The sequence below is a fragment of the Ahaetulla prasina genome, chromosome 2 (genome assembly GCF_028640845.1).
Source record: "Ahaetulla prasina isolate Xishuangbanna chromosome 2, ASM2864084v1, whole genome shotgun sequence".
In the NCBI taxonomy this organism is placed as follows: domain Eukaryota; kingdom Metazoa; phylum Chordata; class Lepidosauria; order Squamata; family Colubridae; genus Ahaetulla; species Ahaetulla prasina.
The window spans coordinates 5,960,695-5,978,642 of record NC_080540.1 but is presented as its reverse complement, the minus strand read 5'-3'; the positions used below and the strand labels follow the sequence as shown (position 1 = coordinate 5,978,642).

At 45.8% G+C, this 17,948-nt stretch overlaps 1 protein-coding gene across 1 annotated transcript; it reads left to right on the top strand.

Annotated features, from left to right (window-relative positions):
* The first annotated feature begins 7,944 nt into the window (after positions 1–7,944).
* Positions 7,945–15,317, top strand: LOC131192782 (zinc finger protein 501-like). Its single transcript, XM_058172296.1, has 2 exons — positions 7,945–8,068; positions 13,219–15,317. The coding sequence occupies exon 2, from the start codon at positions 13,237–13,239 to the stop codon at positions 14,452–14,454; it is 1,218 nt and encodes a 405-aa protein (XP_058028279.1). The 5' UTR covers positions 7,945–8,068; positions 13,219–13,236; the 3' UTR covers positions 14,455–15,317.
* Positions 15,318–17,948: the final 2,631 nt, after the last annotated feature.

The window sequence follows — 17,948 nt, the reverse complement described above, 5'->3', positions numbered from 1 at the left end:
TATATTTCCTGGATGTCTGTATCCGGAATTATCGTTCGACCTTCCCCCCCATCTTTTCCCTTTAAGCCATTCAGTAATCGGAAGACTCCTTCCATGAGATGTAAAAGTAACAGTCATAGGATTGAGGCGAACGCCGCAGCAGGCCCAATTGGTGCAGGAATTCCAAGGCAAATTGTTATCAGGGCCTAGTATAGCTTTGATATAGTCAGTAGTATAGGGAGCAGTCCACCAAACCTTTCCGGTTGACACACATTGCCAGGACTTGCAGTACCAATCAGAGATGGTCCCACATTCATCTAGGTGGGAGAGATCAGTAAGATGTCCTGGGCAGATATACAGGCCTGGACCAATTTTCCAGACGTCCCAAGGGGAAGGATCACATTTTGTTTTATGTTTAAATCCATGGGCGCCGACCAGCATTTCAGCAAAGTCAAAGGAGAGTGCAGGAAACCAAGGCCACAGAGTTCGATTAGAGATGGAATGAAGGACGTTTCCTTGGAAGTCCAAAATAGTCCAAGTATAATTTATGGATAATGCAGGTTCTGCTGTGCTCGGATAAGGAGCGCCGCGAACGGAGAGCTGCAGGGGTAGAAACGTGGGAAGAGGGCAAGGAGCGAAATATGCCAGAGGAGAAATGGGTAGCAGAGAGAAGGGAAATTTTCATGTACATTTAGGAAGAGAGGAAGAGGCATTAGAGACAGAAGAGGCAAGAGAGATCAGGGATAGGACCAGGAGGATCTTCATCTTTCTTTTTGGTTGATTGAGATGACAGGGGCGGACACAGCGAGCCGGAACCCACAGGACTCGATCAGGCAATTGAACTGCAGCGTAGCCTTTTCCCCAGGTAATCAATTGAGCTGGACCTTTCCAAGCTGGATCCGGAAGATGCCTATAATATACCAGAGGACGAGAAGAGGGGAGGGGAGGAGCGGAAAAATGTCTCGAGGCAGCAGTAGAGGCAGGAGATCCAGTTAGATTAAGAAAATTCAATGAATACAAGCAAACATTTAATACATTTTGCAACGCCGGGAGTGTCGGGGGGCTGATGCCTTTTGACCCCAAGTGTCTGTCCAAGGCCTGTTTAAGAGTAATGGCCTGGCCCTGGCTATTGAAAGGAATGCCGAATTTATGGATTATTGACCAGCGATAGCAAAATTGTGCAAAGGCAGAGCTCGTATAGGCTGGTCCATTGTCAGTTTTTAGAGTTTTTGGACATCCCAACGTTACGAAAGTCCGAATACAATGATTAATAAACACAGGTTAAGCCTGTTTTGCAAAGCTGGGAGGCTAGGGGGAATTTTCCCTTGTGTCTGATTATATCTATCCAGGGCTGTTTTTAATGTGCTATTAGCGCGCTCTACTAATGCCTGGCCCTGGGAGTTGTATGGAATACCAAATTTGTGTACAATGGACCATTGGTTACAAAATGTCGCAAAAGGTGCACCAATGTAAGCAGAGCCATTGTCTGTTTTTAGTTCTTTGGGGCATCCCAGCGATGCAAAGGTCCGAATAAAATAATTGATTACATGTTTAGTGGCTTCTCCCCTTTGAGGGGTGGCCATGAATGAAGCCTGAGAAGGTATCCACTGATACATGCAAGAATTTCCATGGAGCAAAGGATGGATATTGAGTTACATCCATTTGCCATAGTTGACAGGCCACTGTTCCTCTGGGGTTGACCCCCATTGGAAGAGAGTTACCTTGGCGGCTGCAAGTAGGGCATTGATGTCAGATGCCTCAGCAGCCGTGAAGCCAAATTGTTTCATGAGCGCCTTTTTGTTTTGATGAAAATAGGAGTGACTGTCCCAAGGAGAGACAGGAGAAAGTTTCAAAAGAGAGGAGGCAGAGGCCGCAGCGTCTGCTACATTGTTCCCTTCCTGGAGAAAACCAGGAAAAGGTTGATAGCTACGTATATGTGTGACAAAATAGGGATGTGTACGTTTGTAAATGAGAGACTGTAAAGTTGTGAAAAGAGAAGTGAGATTAGAATCAAGAGAAGGGGACAAGTAAGATTGAAAAATAGTTTTTACTATTTGAGTAACATATAGACTGTCTAAGATGAGGTTGAAAGGTACTATGTGGAAGACAGAGAAAAAGACAATCAATCAATAAAAACCCAACTCCCACCCTTTTTATTCATATGTGGAAGTTGGTCACTTAACAAATCCATGCTATCAAAAACTTCCAAAAACAAACCACATTCTTAGCAAAATCACCATCTGTCTTACTTATACTTTTCTAACTTCCTAAAACCTTCTCAGCACTAGTAACTCTCTCTTCACATTCTGTAACCTTCTAACTTATCACATCCTATAACTTTCTAACTCATCTCTGAAATAGTTCCTAAAACAGGGCACACACATATTGTGCTGCTAAAAAAGAAAAAGAAACAATACAAACAGCAAATAAGGGTGAGTCAGTTTGTGTGGAAAACCTAAATGCATTTTCCAAAAAACAGATTTACGCTTAAAAAAAAATGCATCCATACATAAGAAGATAGCCATGTGTCTGAAATGCTGTAGGGTTTCCTGCCTGGGCAGGGGGTTGGACTAGAAGACCTCCAAGAGTCCCTTTCAACTCTCTTTATGTATGTTAACAGCTTCAAAAATACAAAGCTAGGTTTAATCAGGCAGTTTAAACCTCAAAAAGTTCCAGAAAAAGGAAAATTAAAAATTAAAAGCAAAAGCAAAATTGTATGTAGGGTTAAAAATTAAAATCAAAATTGTTTTCATGGTTAAAAGGTAAAATCAAAAGTGTTTTCAGGATTGAAAATTAGAATCAAAATTGTTTTGTGGTTAAAAAGAAAATATATCTGCATAGTTTTTTACATAGCTTTTTACAAAAGCAATGCTTCCAAAAAGCCTAATAGTCCCTCCCGTCTCAGACAAGAAAGAAGAGAGGAAAAAAAAAATGGAGTGGGGGTGAATGGTTCTCCCCCGTAGCCCGCCCTTTTCCCTGGCACTACAAGGAACGAAGGGGGGGGGGTAGTTAAGATAAGCCAGAGGGCAGAAAAAAAAAAGTTAAAAGTAACTCACTGGAAAGACACTCTCATGCATATGAAGAGAAAAAAAAATGTCCAAAAGTAACTCACTTGCTTGCAAAAGGAAAAAAAAAATGTTTTATTTTTTTTCCCAAAAGTACCTGGCTGCTTGCATACGGAATTTATGCAGACAGATACACTTAAAGACACACACACTGGACACACACACATGTAGAGACAATTTCTCACACATGCATACATTTCTTGCAAAGCCAAAAGACAACACAGAAATTTCACACCTTCTCAATGAGTTTTGCACATACACACATTCCATGCAAATCAAGCATCACAATTATCTCTACAATTCTTATGCAGGTCTGAAAATGATCACATACATACATACACAAGCACACACATCATCAAACAACATTTAAAGACCTGGGGAACTTGTCTGAGAAAACTCAGCAGTTTAAATCATGACTGTGATTGTGGATCCTTTTAAGTCATTTTTTGATAAGGATCTATTAAAGAATCAAGCAATCCCATTACATACGGAGAGTGAATGCCGTAGGAAGTAACAGCTTCTTTTAAATTTGTAAGCACCCGTACATTGATGTTCTCATGTATCGGCTGTCCCCCTCCCGCTGGATTGAGGTTTAAAGGGTAAGCCGATATCGGGGGTTCAGTTCTTAGAGAAAGAGAAGAAAAGGCAACCAAAGCAGAAAGAGTGCCTGCAGCCGTGTCTGTATCCTCCGGAGGAGGGGGAGACGCTGCAGGGGGAGAAAGAGCTGTGTCTGCAGGGGGAGCAGAGGCAGCTACAGAGACAGAAGAAGATTCATACGGAGGTGGAGAGACCGTTGGTAGGGATTCATCCATAGTAGAAGAGAGCGGAGCAGCCGAATCAGTAGAAGGAGAATTAGGATAGAGGGTGCCAAGAGCAGCCGTAATGGCCCGCCAAGTCACTAGAATATCAGGCGGAGCTCGAGGGTGGTCATGGAGGAATTTTCCCAAGCGCGTCCAGGTAGCCTTCTTAAGAGTACCTTCCTCCGGGTAGGCAGGGCACTTTTCATGAACATAGGATAGAAAAGAGGTAAGAGATTTCTTAGAAAGAGGATAGACAGTGGTGCCATTAACTTTTTGCAAACAATTAGCCTTCTTCACCAGAGAGTAAAGCTCATTCCTATGCCATGATGAGACTTTCGAGTTCGAGGAGCCCATTACTTACGTGTGCACGTGTCGCGTCCCCGACGGGTAAGCAATGAGGGTGAAGGTGACGCACCGCTAGACAACGATCGCGCCTCTGGACAACACAACAGGACAGGACGAGCCCCCAGATGTTGCTGTTGGTCTGCAACACTTATTTGTAGTCCAAGGTTCCCTGTTGATGTTGTCCTGGGTTCCCGCAGGAACGGGTCTCAGCCCTCGCTGAGACAATTTAGTGGGTCCTCGCAAGGACGAAAGAAGCCAAATAAAAGACACCACACCAGGAGTTTTTCAAGATGAGAGAGCACGAAGAAAGGGGTTGTAAAAGGAATCGTAAAAAGGGTCCCCCTTAGATCGCAACAGTCTCTTTTATTATGCAGTTTTAGCAGGGAGGGGTAACTACAGCAAGGAGGGAATTAGCATATAGAAACTTAACATCACCAATCAGCAAGCGTTTAAAGTATACGTATTAGCAAAATACCACGTGTTTTTCAGGAAATCATGCATTTTACCTGAATAGAAACCCAACTCAGGAATGTAAAACTAACTCAGGGAAAGTTAGGGGCCTTATTCAGGGAGAGCAAAACTATGTATCTAACTCAGGGAAGGTTCAGCGGAATAGAAACCTAATTCAGGGAAATCAGAACTATGGGTACTATTAATCATGGCTGTCATGTAGCACTGAAAAAAGTCAAGTCAAGTTCTCCCGGCTGTGAGGCCTAAGAAAACCTGAACCAATGATATATCCATACACTGCTGGCTCATATCTAAATGGTTATCCACTGGGACTCCAAGATCCCTCTCACAGGTACTACTATTGAGCAAGGTACCACATATACGGTACCTGTGCATTTTGGTTTTTTTGCCTAAATGTAGAACCTTACTTTTTTCACTGTTGAATTTCATTTTGTTAGATAGCGCCCAATGTTCAAGTCTGTCAAGATCTTTCTGTAACTTGAGCCTATCTTCTGGAGTGTTGGCTATTCCTGCCAGCTTGGTGTCATCTGCAAATCTGATGAGTTCCCCATCTATCCCCTCGTCCAAGTCATTGATGAAGATGTTGAAGAGTACTGGGCCTAAAACAGAGCCTTGGGGTACTCCACTGCATACTTCCCTCCATGTGGATGTAGTTCCATTGAGGACTACACGTTGAGTGCGGTTGGTCAGCCAGTTACGAATCCATCTGGTGGTGGTGCTGTCTAACCCACATTTTTCTACTTTATCTAGTAGTAGGTTATGGTCTACTTTATCAAATGCTTTACTAGGCTGATAGGTCTGTAGTTTCCTGGGTCTGTTTTTTTTCCTTTTTTGAAGATGGGAACTACATCAGCTCTTTTCCAGTCCTCTGGCAGCTCTCCTGTGCTCCAGGATCTTTGAAAGATATAGTTCAGTGGTTCTGAGATCACGTCTGCCAGTTCCTTCGGAACCTTGGGGTGTAATCCATCCGGTCCTGGTGATTTGAACTCATCTAGGGTAGACAGGTGTTCACTTACCATTTTCTTCCCTATTTTAACTTGTGTTTCTAATCTGTTTTTTGTGGTGCTGTTTTTGATAGGTTGGATTGTTTTTTCCTTTTGTGTAAAGACAGATGCAAAAAATGAGTTAAGTAGATCTGCTTTCTCCCTGTTGCTTGTCATCTTCTTGCCACTTTCTCCCAGCAATGGGCCAATTGTTTCCTTGACTTTTTTCTTGTTTTTAACATGTTGGAAGAAGCTTTTTTTGTTATTTTTTACTTTTGTCGCTAGCCTTTGTTCATTGTGAGCCTTAGCTTTCCTCACTTCATCTTTACAGGCTCGGGCTATTTGCTGATATTCTGCCTTAGTTATTTGCCCCCCTTTCCACTTTTTATATTTGTCCTTTTTGTCTTTCAATTTGTCAGATAGTTCTTTATGCATCCATGCTGGTTTCTTTTGAGATCTATTATTATTTTTGTGAACCCAGTTACAAATAAACACAAATGGCAGCTGCTGGAAGTAGAGTAGTTTATTCATTCAACCACATATAGTGGTTAACAAAATACCAGAGTTGGAAGGGACCTTGGAGATCTTCTTATTTATTTATTTATTTATTCATTCATTCATACTTTTATACCGCCCTATCTCCCTACAGCCATATAAAAAACACATAAATATACAAAGTAAAACATTCATCTAAAAAACTTATTATATAGGCCAAATATTTAAAATAGACATATAAATAATAAAACCCAATTTAAAACCAAATCTAAAATTTAGACATTTAAAATTTAAAACTCTAGTCCAGTCCTGCGCAGATAAATAGATGTGTCTTAAGCTCGCGGCGGAAGGTCCGAAGGTCAGGAAGTTGACGGAGTCCTGGGGGAAGCTCGTTCCAGAGGGTGGGAGCCCCCACAGAAAAGGCCCTTCCCCTGGGCGTCGCCAGTCGGCACTGCCTGGCCGACGGCACCCTGAGGAGTCCCTCCCTGTGAGAGCGCACGGGCCGGTGGGAGGCATTCGGTGGTCTTCTAGCCCAACCCCACCCCATCCAAGCAGGAAACTCTATACCATTCCAGACATGTGGCTGTCCAGTCTCTTCTTAAAAGAGCACCCACAACTTCTAGAGGCAAGCTATTCCACTGGATAATTGTTCACATTGTTAAGAAGTTTCTTCTTAGTTCTAGGCTGCTTCTCTCCTTGATTAGTTTCCATCCATTGCTTCTTCTCTCTGGAAAATAAGTTGACCCCCTTCTTCCTTGTGGCAGCCCCTCAAATATTGGAACCCTCTTATCATGTCACCTCCTACTCCTTCGTTTCACTAGACTACACAAACCCAATTCCTGCAACCGTTTTAGTTTCCAGGCCCTTAATCGTCTTAGTTGGTTAAACAACAAACAAACCATTAAACAAACAAGTTAAAAATAGCCTGCATTGTTAGGGATGTACCATTAGAGATATATTAAAATGACAAGCAGGTTTGAGGTTTAGATTTGCAGATTGAGGTGCTTCTGCCCTGAGCTTTGATCATGTGGTATTTGGATGTTGCCCTGAGGACGTGAAGTCTGGGAAGGACAATTGCCTTCAGATATGTAGATTCTTTCCTAGATGTGAATTTATTAATAGTGGGTTGAATTGTGATTTCTCCTTATTATTGAGAGGATTCTGGTGGTGGGTTGTTTTTTTTTGATGGAACCAATGAAGTGCTCTTAATTAATTTTAGTCCAGGTGTCAAATGCAAGCCAAGTGGGTTTTTTTCCCGCTGTATCTTTATTTTGAGGCTTGCTGGCAGATCAGAATCTTTTAACTTAATTCGAATTCTCTGTTTATTATATGTTGAAGAAAGTGCTGCGAAAGACTTTTCAAAGTGGGGAGCCTTCTGAACATTCAATCCAGCCAGGTGCCTTCCAAAAAAAAAAAAAAATCCATTCACACTGCTGCATGAAGCCAGCCTTCCCCAGCCTGGCACCCTTGCAAGTTGCAAACTCCAACGCCCATAATTTATAAGCACGATGGGTGTCGGAGTCCAACATATATGTTAGGCGCCGCTCTTTGTAGTTCGGACCAGCCAGATCCCCGAATGGAACGTTCGGGGGGGGATCCGACAGTCGAGCCTGCCACCCCGATTCCTAGAGAGACCGTACAAACGCCCGAGCGAGGGGGGGGCGATAAAAGGGAAGGCCACTCAGTTCCTAGAGAGACCGTACGAACGCGCGAATGAGGGGGGGTGATAAAAGGGAAGGCCACTTCCTGTTCCTTCTCCCTTACGTTCCCCCTCCTCGCCACTTCCTCTCCTCTCGTTCCCCCCGCATACCCGCCCCCCCACCCCATCGCCGGCGCCCTTCCCATCGCTCAGGCGGAGGCTGGTCCGCCTGGCGGCTTTTGCGATCGCCGCGGCTTTTCGGAGAAGCGGCTTCCGAGACGCACCTTGCAGGTGGGGGGGGGTTGAGCGGGGAAGAGGCCCCGCCGTTTTTTCCCCGAGGCTGGTTTTTGCAGACAAAAGGAGCTGGGTGGGGGGGGGAAGAGCCAGGAGGGTGGATGGGGAGGGGAGGGAGCGCTGAACTGGGGAAAGGGGGGGGGAAATGGGAGGGTTTTTCCCCCGCCCCCTTTAAATGGGGAAGAGGGGAGATCCTTCCAAACAAAAGCTCCTTTTGCAACCTGATCTGAGCTCCGCAGAAGCAGACAGATGTCAAAGCCTTTCCTTGCATGGGAAAAAAAAAAGGGGGGGGGTGTTTGCAGCAAACCTTTGCAAACTGGGGTGCCTTTATTTTATTTTTTTATTTTATTTTATTATTTTGATTTGCTTTGATTTGATTTGTCAGATTTATCTGGGTGCTCATCTCTCGCACGAACTGACTCTGGGCAGGATCGGGACGCAAATAGAACCAGGAGTTAAATCATTCCATTGCAAACGTTTTGTATGTTACAAAACCCCATAGCAACCGTAGAGATACGTTTCAGTAGCAATCAAAACCAGTTTCCTGACCAAACAGCCAGTGGGAACGGCTTGCCTTCGGAAGTTGTGGGTGCTCCATCACTGGAGGCTTTTAAGAAGAGATTGGACAACCGTTGGTCTGAAATGGTAGAATAAGGTCTCGTGCTCGGGCGGTGGGGTTGGGCTAGATGATCTCCAAGGATCTTTCCAACTCTGTTATTCTGTTAAATAAACAGGGGTTAGGAGAGGAGAGGGGTTAGAAATATTACCAACGGGCAAGCTCCCAATGACGGGATCTCCAGCTTGCTTGAAAAAAAAACAACCCCATACATTTGGAGGGTTTTCTGAAAGGTCCTAAGGGTTGGAGCTGACCTCATCTGGGAGGCTGTGATGTTCCTGAGAATGAGTGAAAGGCAAATGGATGATTGACAGCTGTTCTACCCCGACTTCCCCTGTTTTGTTAAGACCTTGCTGGATTTGATGCTTCAGTGTACGATAGGAAGGGGCTTCTGTCCCTTTAGGTACATTAGGGGCTCCAAGGTTGGACAGTCTCCACCTTCCGCTTCAACTCAGTTTGGCTTCTCAGCGTTAAATGAAAAGAGCCAGAATGGACTTTGGGGAGGACAAGCTAAACTCCGGCTGGATGTGCAGATGTGTGCAGTGTTTGAAAAGAACAGAGGAGGCAACCCTTGGCGCCTGCAAGTATCTTCATCAAAGATTTTTGTTCAAAGGCACCCCTGTAAAAAGCTAATTGGGGATGGGTGCTTGCCAGGCCTAGTGCTTTTATTGATCATAAATGACAGGGTTTTTTCCCCCCCGTCAAGCTGTGCAGTTTAAAATGGAGCTTTTATCTAGCTTTCTCTTTGCATCATCAAAGAAACACGTAAGGAGGGAAAACGCTTTGGGAAGAACGGGTCTAGAATGTTCCTGCTGGAGCCTTAAGTCATTTGAAATAAACCCACTGCTAACGATAATCCTCTTTCCCTTTTCTTCGGCCCTCTGTCACGGAATAGAGAAACTGAATAGCCGACGTGATATTTTGGACTGGAGTTAAGATCTTTATTTGGATCGTTGGGTGTCTTTCCAAGCAAGAGTCAGTCTGTAGAACAAGAGTCCCCAAACCTGGCAGCTTTAAGACTTGTGGACTTCAACTCCCAGGAATTCTCCAGCCAGCATAGCTGGCTGGAGAATTCTGGGAGTTGAAGTCCACAAGTCTTAAAGCTGCTAAGTTTGAAGACCTCTGCTCTAGAAGGTGAGAAAAAAACCCTAATGATAGAAATAAGTGAAGCGTTTGTTCGCTTTCAGACGGCGATCAAAGAGATGAGTCATCAAAATAGTCCCCTCTGTACGTGAGCTCAATTTCATCTTGTCACATAACAGGAACTGATACTTCAGCTGAGCAGGAGTTCCCAGCAATAGAAAAAGGAGAAATTATTTATTTATTTAACTGTATTTAAAGCCCACCCACCCCGATCCAAATCAGGCTCTGGGGGGGATCACAACCAATTTTTTTTAAAAAGATGTATTTATTTAATTTAGGTGGTCCTCGACTGATGACCGCCACTGAGCTCAGGTTTTCCGTGGTTAAGCAAGACGGCTGTTAAGTGAGTTCTGCCTCATTGTATGACCTATCTTACCACAGTTTAAATGCAGTTCACTTACTGACACGGTCATTAAGTGAGTCTTGCTTCCCCATTGATTTCGCTTATCGGAAGGTCGCCAAAGGTAATCACATGATTCCGGGGGGGTCACTGCAACTGTCATAAAATACATACCAGTTGCCAAGCCTTTGAATTTGATTGTGTGACCATGGGGGATGCAGCAACGGTCGTAAGTGTGAAAAACGGTCATCAGTCACATTTTTCAGTGTCATTTGTCACTAAACAAATGATTGTAACTTGAGGGCCGCCTGTACAATGCAGAGGCGGCCTGACTCCAGATGACTCTTACACTGAAAAAGTAAAAACAATTAAGAAACAGATCATGAGCATCCAGGAGGCAAATTCTGTAACGCAACAAAACATTCTAGATCAGGGGTCTCCAACCTTGGCAACTTTAAGACTTGTGGACTTCAACTCCCAGAGTTCCTCAGCCAGCAAAATTCTGGGAGTTGAAGTCCACAAGTATTAAAGTTGCCAAGGTTGGAGACCCCTGTCCTAGAGAACTAGGGAGGAGAGGTCCTTCGGTGTTGCTTTCCATGGTCCCATTTCTTCTATGGGTTGAGAGGTGTCTTGTCTAACCATTGCCTAGGTCAGGGATCTTCAAACTTGCCAATTTTAAGACTGGTGGACTTCAATTCCATTCTGGCAGGGGAATTCTGGGAGTTGAAGTCCACAAGGTCTTAAAATTGCCAAATTTGGAGACCCATGGCCTAGGTGGGTGTTTCTCAACCTGATGCGTGGACTTCAACTCCCAGAATTCATGCTTGGTTGGGAATCGAAGTCCCTGCCTCTTAAAGCTGTCAAGGTTGAGAAATACCACAGCCCTTCCTCCTGTCTCCCAAGGGTTATTCCATTAATCTCAGCTGGTGGGTGACTCTGGACAGCACAATCAAGAAAAAGGCAAGACATTAACCGTGGGATATCAATAAAAGCTCATGGACATCTCACACATTGTGCTGATCATTCAATTAAAGGATTGTAGAGATTATTCTTAGATTAAAGGGCCAACTACCGCCTCCTGCAGGAACAAAATGGTACTTTAAGCTAAATGTCTATGGAGATTCTCAAGTCATCCAGGTCATAGTTGTCTCAAAGGTGTTTTGTTTTTTTCTTCAAGAGGCAACTGGACTTTCTAGTTTTTTTCTTTGAAGCTTCTTGGATGAGAAGTGAAACATCTTCAAAGAAAAACCTGAAAGTCCAGTTGCCTCTTGAAGAAAAGCTCAGGGGTCTCCAACCTTGTCAACTTTGAGACTTGTGGACTTCAACTCCCAGAGTTCCTCAGCCAGCTGGAGTTGAAGTCCACAAGTCTCAAAGTTGACAAGGTTGGAGACCCCTGTCCTAGAGAACTAGGGAGGAGAGGTCCTTCGGTGTTGCTTTCCATGGTCCCATTTCTTCTATGGGTTGAGAGGTGTCTTGTCTAACCATTGCCTAGGTCAGGGATCTCCAAACTTGCCAATTTTAAGACTGGTGGACTTCAATTCCATTCTGGCAGGGGAATTCTGGGAGTTGAAGTCCACAAGGTCTTAAAATTGCCAAATTTGGAGACCCATGGCCTAGGTGGGTGTTTCTCAACCTGATGCGTGGACTTCAACTCCCAGAATTCATGCTTGGTTGGGAATCGAAGTCCCTGCCTCTTAAAGCTGTCAAGGTTGAGAAATACCACAGCCCTTCCTCCTGTCTCCCAAGGGTTATTCCATTAATCTCAGCTGGTGGGTGACTCTGGACAGCACAATCAAGAAAAAGGCAAGACATTAACCGTGGGATATCAATAAAAGCTCATGGACATCTCACACATTGTGCTGATCATTCAATTAAAGGATTGTAGAGATTATTCTTAGATTAAAGGGCCAACTACCGCCTCCTGCAGGAACAAAATGGTACTTTAAGCTAAATGTCTATGGAGATTCTCAAGTCATCCAGGTCATAGTTGTCTCAAAGGTGTTTTGTTTTTTTCTTCAAGAGGCAACTGGACTTTCTAGTTTTTTTCTTTGAAGCTTCTTGGATGAGAAGTGAAACATCTTCAAAGAAAAACCTGAAAGGCCAGTTGCCTCTTGAACTCAGTCTCAACCTTGTCAACTTTGAGACTTGTGGACTTCAACTCCCAGAGTTCCTCAGCCAGCTGGAGTTGAAGTCCACAAGTCTCAAAGTTGACAAGGTTGGAGACCCCTGCTTTAGCTAGTACTTAAAGTGACAGTAGAATGGGCCATCCCTATTTCCCAAGGAAGAAAATTCCATAACATGAGGGCACCTTTAAGAAGGCCTGTTGAGGTTCCACACCTCATGTGTCTCACTAGGAATATGGATCCGCAACCGGCCCTTTCTCAATTATCAAGCCGACAGATTACAAGTAGTCCTCGGACTTAACAGCCGTTCAGTTTAGTGACCGTTCAAAGTTACAGCGGCACTAAAAAAAAGCGACTTACGATCGTTTTTCACACCTACGACCATTGTGGCATCCTCAGGGTCATGTGATCAAAAGTCGGACACTTGGCAACTGAGTCATGTTTATGGTAGTTGCAGTGCCCCCCCCCCCCCCCCCCGCCCGGAGGTCCTGAGATCACCTGTTTGCCACCTTCCGACAAGACAGTAACAGTAACAGAGTTGGAAGGGACCTTAGAGGTCGTCTAGTCCAACCCCCTGCTCACGCAGGAGACCTCTACTAAGGCTTCGAACCGCCAAACTTTCCGATCGACCTTTCCGATCGACAAGCTCAGCATCTTAGCCACTGAGCCACCTAGTCAGCTCAGTGGGAAAGCCAGGTTCACTTAACAGCTGTGGGACTCACATAACGACGGCAGTGATTCACTTAACCTCTGTGGCAAGAAAGGTTGCAAAACGGGGCAAAGCTCATCGAACGGACGTCTTGCTTAGCTACAGTGGTTTTTTTGGACTCGACTGTGGTCGTAAAGTCGAGGACCGTCGTTATAATCTTTTTGGAACGTCGCCCGATTCACCTGGTTTTTTTTTTGTTCTCTTTTTTTAACAAAGCGAGCGGCAGGCGGACCGATGGACGACAATGAGGAAACCGCTGACGTGACAACGCCTGGATTCCTGGAACCATGTGTTTCCTTCCTGGAAAGAGCCCCCGAAATTTCGGGTTTCCGCAAAGTGGAAGGGATCTGTGAGATCCAACACGGCTCGGTGGGTCTGCCAAGCATGATCCCTGTGCTGGAAGAAGGCCATTCCGTCGAAGGGACGTCGTACATCTGCTCCGATTGCGGGAAGAGCTTCTGTAGCATCTCCAGCCTGATCAGCCATCAAAAGCGCAACCACTCGGGGGAGAAGCCTTACAAATGCGCGGATTGTGGGAGGAGCTTCCACCAGAGCTCGGATCTCGTGAAACACGAGCGGATCCACACGGGAGAGAAGCCGTACAAGTGCACCGTGTGCGAGAAGCGGTTCAATCAGCGCTCCTACCTGATCGTTCACGAACGCTTCCACACGGCGGAGAAGCCGTACAAGTGCTTCCTCTGCGGCAAAAGCTTCTGCTCCAACGCCCACCTCATGACCCATCAGAGGACCCACACGGGGGAACGGCCCTATCAGTGTCCCGAGTGCGGGAAGCGTTTCACCACCAGCTCCAACTTTGTCAACCACAAAAAGACCCACACGGAAGAGAAACCGTACAACTGCTCCCTCTGCGAGAAGAGCTTCAAACGGAGCTCGAACCTGATCCAGCACGAGAGGACGCACACGGGCGAGAAGCCGTACACCTGCCTCACCTGCGGGGAGAGTTTCGCTTCCAATTCGGGTCTCGTGAAACACCAGCGGAGCCACACGGGGGAGAGGCCTTACAAATGCTCGTACTGCGGGAAGTGCTTCAGCCAGAGCATGATCCTCACCCAGCACGAGAGGACGCACACGGGCGAGAAACCCTGCAAGTGCCCGGCTTGCGGAAAAAGCTTCCGCTCCAGCTCGGATCTCGTGAAGCACAAAAGGATCCACACTGGGGAGAAACCCTATAAATGTTCCCTGTGTGGGAAAAGCTTCACCACCAGTTCGGATGTGGTGAAGCACGAACGGACCCACACGGGCGAGAAACCCTACAAATGCGGCACTTGCGGGAAAAGCTTCAGCCAGAGCGCACACCTCATGCAACACCAGAGAATCCACACGGGGGAGAAACCTTACTCCTGTCTGATTTGCGGCAGGTGTTTTACCTGCAGCGCGCACTTAGTGGTCCACAAACGGACCCACAAAGATGGGGAGGGGTTAAAAGTATAACCGTCGGTGTTGTCTCAGGTTGTGGGTTGTATTTACTGGCAGGCCTGCTATGTATGTGCGAGAGAAAAACAGATGGCATCCAAGATGCTACCCGGCAACGAAACCAGGGGTGAAATATAAAATTTGTTACTACCGGATATGTGGGCGTGGCTTGGGAGGGCGGGGTAATGTGACTGGGTGGGTGTGGCCAACTTTTTTTTTAACTTTTAAAAACATTTTTTCAACAATCTCTTCAGCTAAAGAGGTTGTCAAAAAAATGCTTTTAAAGGGTTCTGACGATCCCAGCTGAGCCGTGTGATCATCAGAGGCTTTTTTTTTTTACTTTTAAAAGCATTTTTTCCACTGAAGAAAACATGCTTTTAAAAGTCAAAAAAACCCAAACCTCTGATGATCGCGCAGCTCAACTGGGAATCGGCAGGGGGAGGCAGGGATTTTTGCTATTGGTTCTCCGAACCACCCGCCGCCATCGCTACCGGATCGGGTGATCCAGTCCGAACCGGGAGCATTTCACCCCTGGACAAAACTAATCCCAAGTTTTATTTGCTGCCACGAAGCCAGATGTCTCTAAACCGAACTATAGAATCCAGAATAGAGGAGGGTAGAAAAAGTAACCTTAGAAACGGATCTGGGTTTTTTTATTATGCATGGGGGGGGGGGGGGAGAAAGAAAATCGAGTTAGGAGAGAAGCCATAATTTTTCCCACTCCAATCCAAACCCAAGAGGGGGAGGTCCGGAGCTCGCTTGGCAAAATTGGCGGTAAACCCTGCGATGAATTGAACCGGATTAGGCTCGCCAAACCCAGTATATTGTGATTTTCATGAATTATTATGTGTGATTCCTTTGTAATAAATAGGTGGCTGTTGGTTGTGTCTTTTCTTTGGGCTTTTTTTCTTTTTTTTCTTTTTTTTGGACAAAGGCCTCAATCTTTGGGCTGAACTGAATTGGAACCTATGAAATCACAGACTTTGTTTTTCCACACCCCCCTGAAATTGGAGTTATCCTCAGCAGCTTCTGCAGGAGAGGTCACAAAAGCCAAAATGGCAGCCCCAACCTTATAAAACAGGGGTCTCCAACCTTGGCAATTTTAAGACTTGTGGACTTCAACTCCCAGAGTTCCTCAGCCAGCAAAGCTGGGAGTTGAAGTCCACAAGTCTTTAAAGTTGCCAAGGCTGGAGACCCCTGTAACAGAATACAAGCCCTTCCTCTTTTTTACAAATACAGGTAGTCCTCAACTTACGACCACAATGAAGCCCAAAATTCCTGTTGTTGAGTGAGACATTTGTTAAGTTCGTTTAGTGGCCGTTCAGAGTTACAACGGCCCTGAAAAAAGTGACCTCTGACCAGTGGTGAAATATAAAAAAATTTCGCCACCAGTTCGGTGGGTGTGGCTTGGTGGGTGTGGCCAACATTATTATTATTATTATTATTATTATTATTTATTCGATTTTTATACCGCCCTTCTCCCGAAGGACTCAGGGCGGTGTACAGCCAAGGTAAAACAAACAGTGTAATATACAATTAAAATACGAATTAAAAAACTTATTACATAATTGGCTTAAAAACTTTGGAACATATAAAACTAAAACCCATTAAAATTAATAATAAAAATTTAAAGCCAATAAAATTTAAGCCATGACATGACATCACTCCTTCCTTTCTTTCTTTCTTTTTCTGTTTCTTTCCTTCCTTCCTTCCTTCCTTCCTTCCGCCTTCTCAGGGCAGCTTACACTATGTCAAGCAATAGTCTTCATCCATTTGTATATTATATACAAAGTCAACTTATTGCCCCCCAACAATCTGGGTCCTCATTTTACCTACCTTATAAAGGATGGAAGGTTGAGCCAACCTTGGGCCTGGTGGGGCTTGAACCTGCAGTAATTGCAAGCAGCTGCTGTTAATAACAGACTGACTTAACAGTCTGAGCCACAGAGGCCCTTCCTTCCTTCCTTCCTTCCTTCCTTCCTTCCTTCCTCTTTCTTTCTTTCTTTCTTTCTTTCTTTCTTTCTTTCTTTCTTTCTTTCTTTCTTTCTTTCTTTCTTTCTTTCTTTCTTTCTTTCACACATATACAAACACACACACCTGGTCTGAACAGCGGCTGCTGTGGGAGAAGAAAGAAACTGCTCCAGGAGGGCGGCCCGGCCTGGAAGCAGCATGTCCCCCATCATGGGCTGGATGCAGGCAGCGGGACCCGAGGCTGAGGGGAAGGCAAGCGGGTGTGGGGGACCACCGGGAAGGCAGCATGGAAGGCAGGTACCGTATATACTCGAATATAAGCCGATCCGAGTATAAGCCGAGGTCCCCAATTTTACCCCAAAAACTGGGGTAAACTGGGGACTCGAGTATAAGCCGAGGGTGGGAAATGAGGCACCTACCGGTTGGGGAAACCCTCCCTCCCTCAGCTGAGAAGGCTGGCGGCTCCCCGCCCGCCCTCTCACTGCACCGCAGGGCTTCCGTCCGCAAATGTGAAAAAGAAGAAAAAACTCGAGTATAAGCCGATATACTCGAGTATAAGCCGAGGCTTAAAAAAAAAACACTGAGTATAAGTCAGAGACCCGAGTATAAGCCGAGGACGTTTTCAGCACAAAATGTGCTGAAAACTCGGCTTATACTGAAAGAGACAAGCATGGCAGGCCTTCGGGGAAGGGAGTAAGCTGCTAGCTCCTTCCCCGCAGCCCTGCCATGCTTGCCTGCCTTCCATGTGGGCTTCCGCTTGCCTGCCTTCGCAAGCTGGCCACTGGGACGCCTGGAAGGCAAGCAAGCACGGCAGGACTGTGGGCCGTGAAGCGGTTTGGGGGCGTGGCCAGCCAGCCATTGCTTCCGGTTCGGTGAACCAGCCCCAATCTCCGCTACCTATTCGCCCGATCCGGTCCGATCCGGTAGCATTTCACTCCTGCCTCTGACCCTTTTTCACACTCATGCTGATGTTTAACAGCATCCCCATGGTCAATTGATTTACATTTGACAACATATTTATGACAGTTACGGTGTCCCAGGGTCACGCGATCCCCTTTTGCGACCTTCTGACAAGCGAAGTCAATGAGGAAACCAGATTCGCTTAACAACCGTGTTCCTGCCTGAAATAACTGCAGAGATTCGCTTAACACACGTGGCAAGAAAAGTCGTAAAATGGGGCAAAACTCACTTTACAAATTTCTCACTTAGCCACATAATGTCCGGGCTCAGTTGCGGTCGTAAAGCCGAGGATTACCTGTACAGGTAATTAGTATGGCATAGGGCCGGGTTACTTACGGGACCGCCTGCTGCTACCGAATACCTCTCACTGACCCGTGCGCTCTCACAGGGAGGGACTCCTTAGGGTGCCGTCCGCCAGGCAGTGCCGGCTGGCGACGCCCAGGGGAAGGGCCTTCTCTGTGGGGGCTCCCACCCTCTGGAACGAACTCCCCCCAGGACTTCGTCAGCTTCCTGACCTCCGAACCTTCCGCCGCGAGCTTAAAACACATCTATTTATCTGCGCGGGACTGGATTAGATTTTA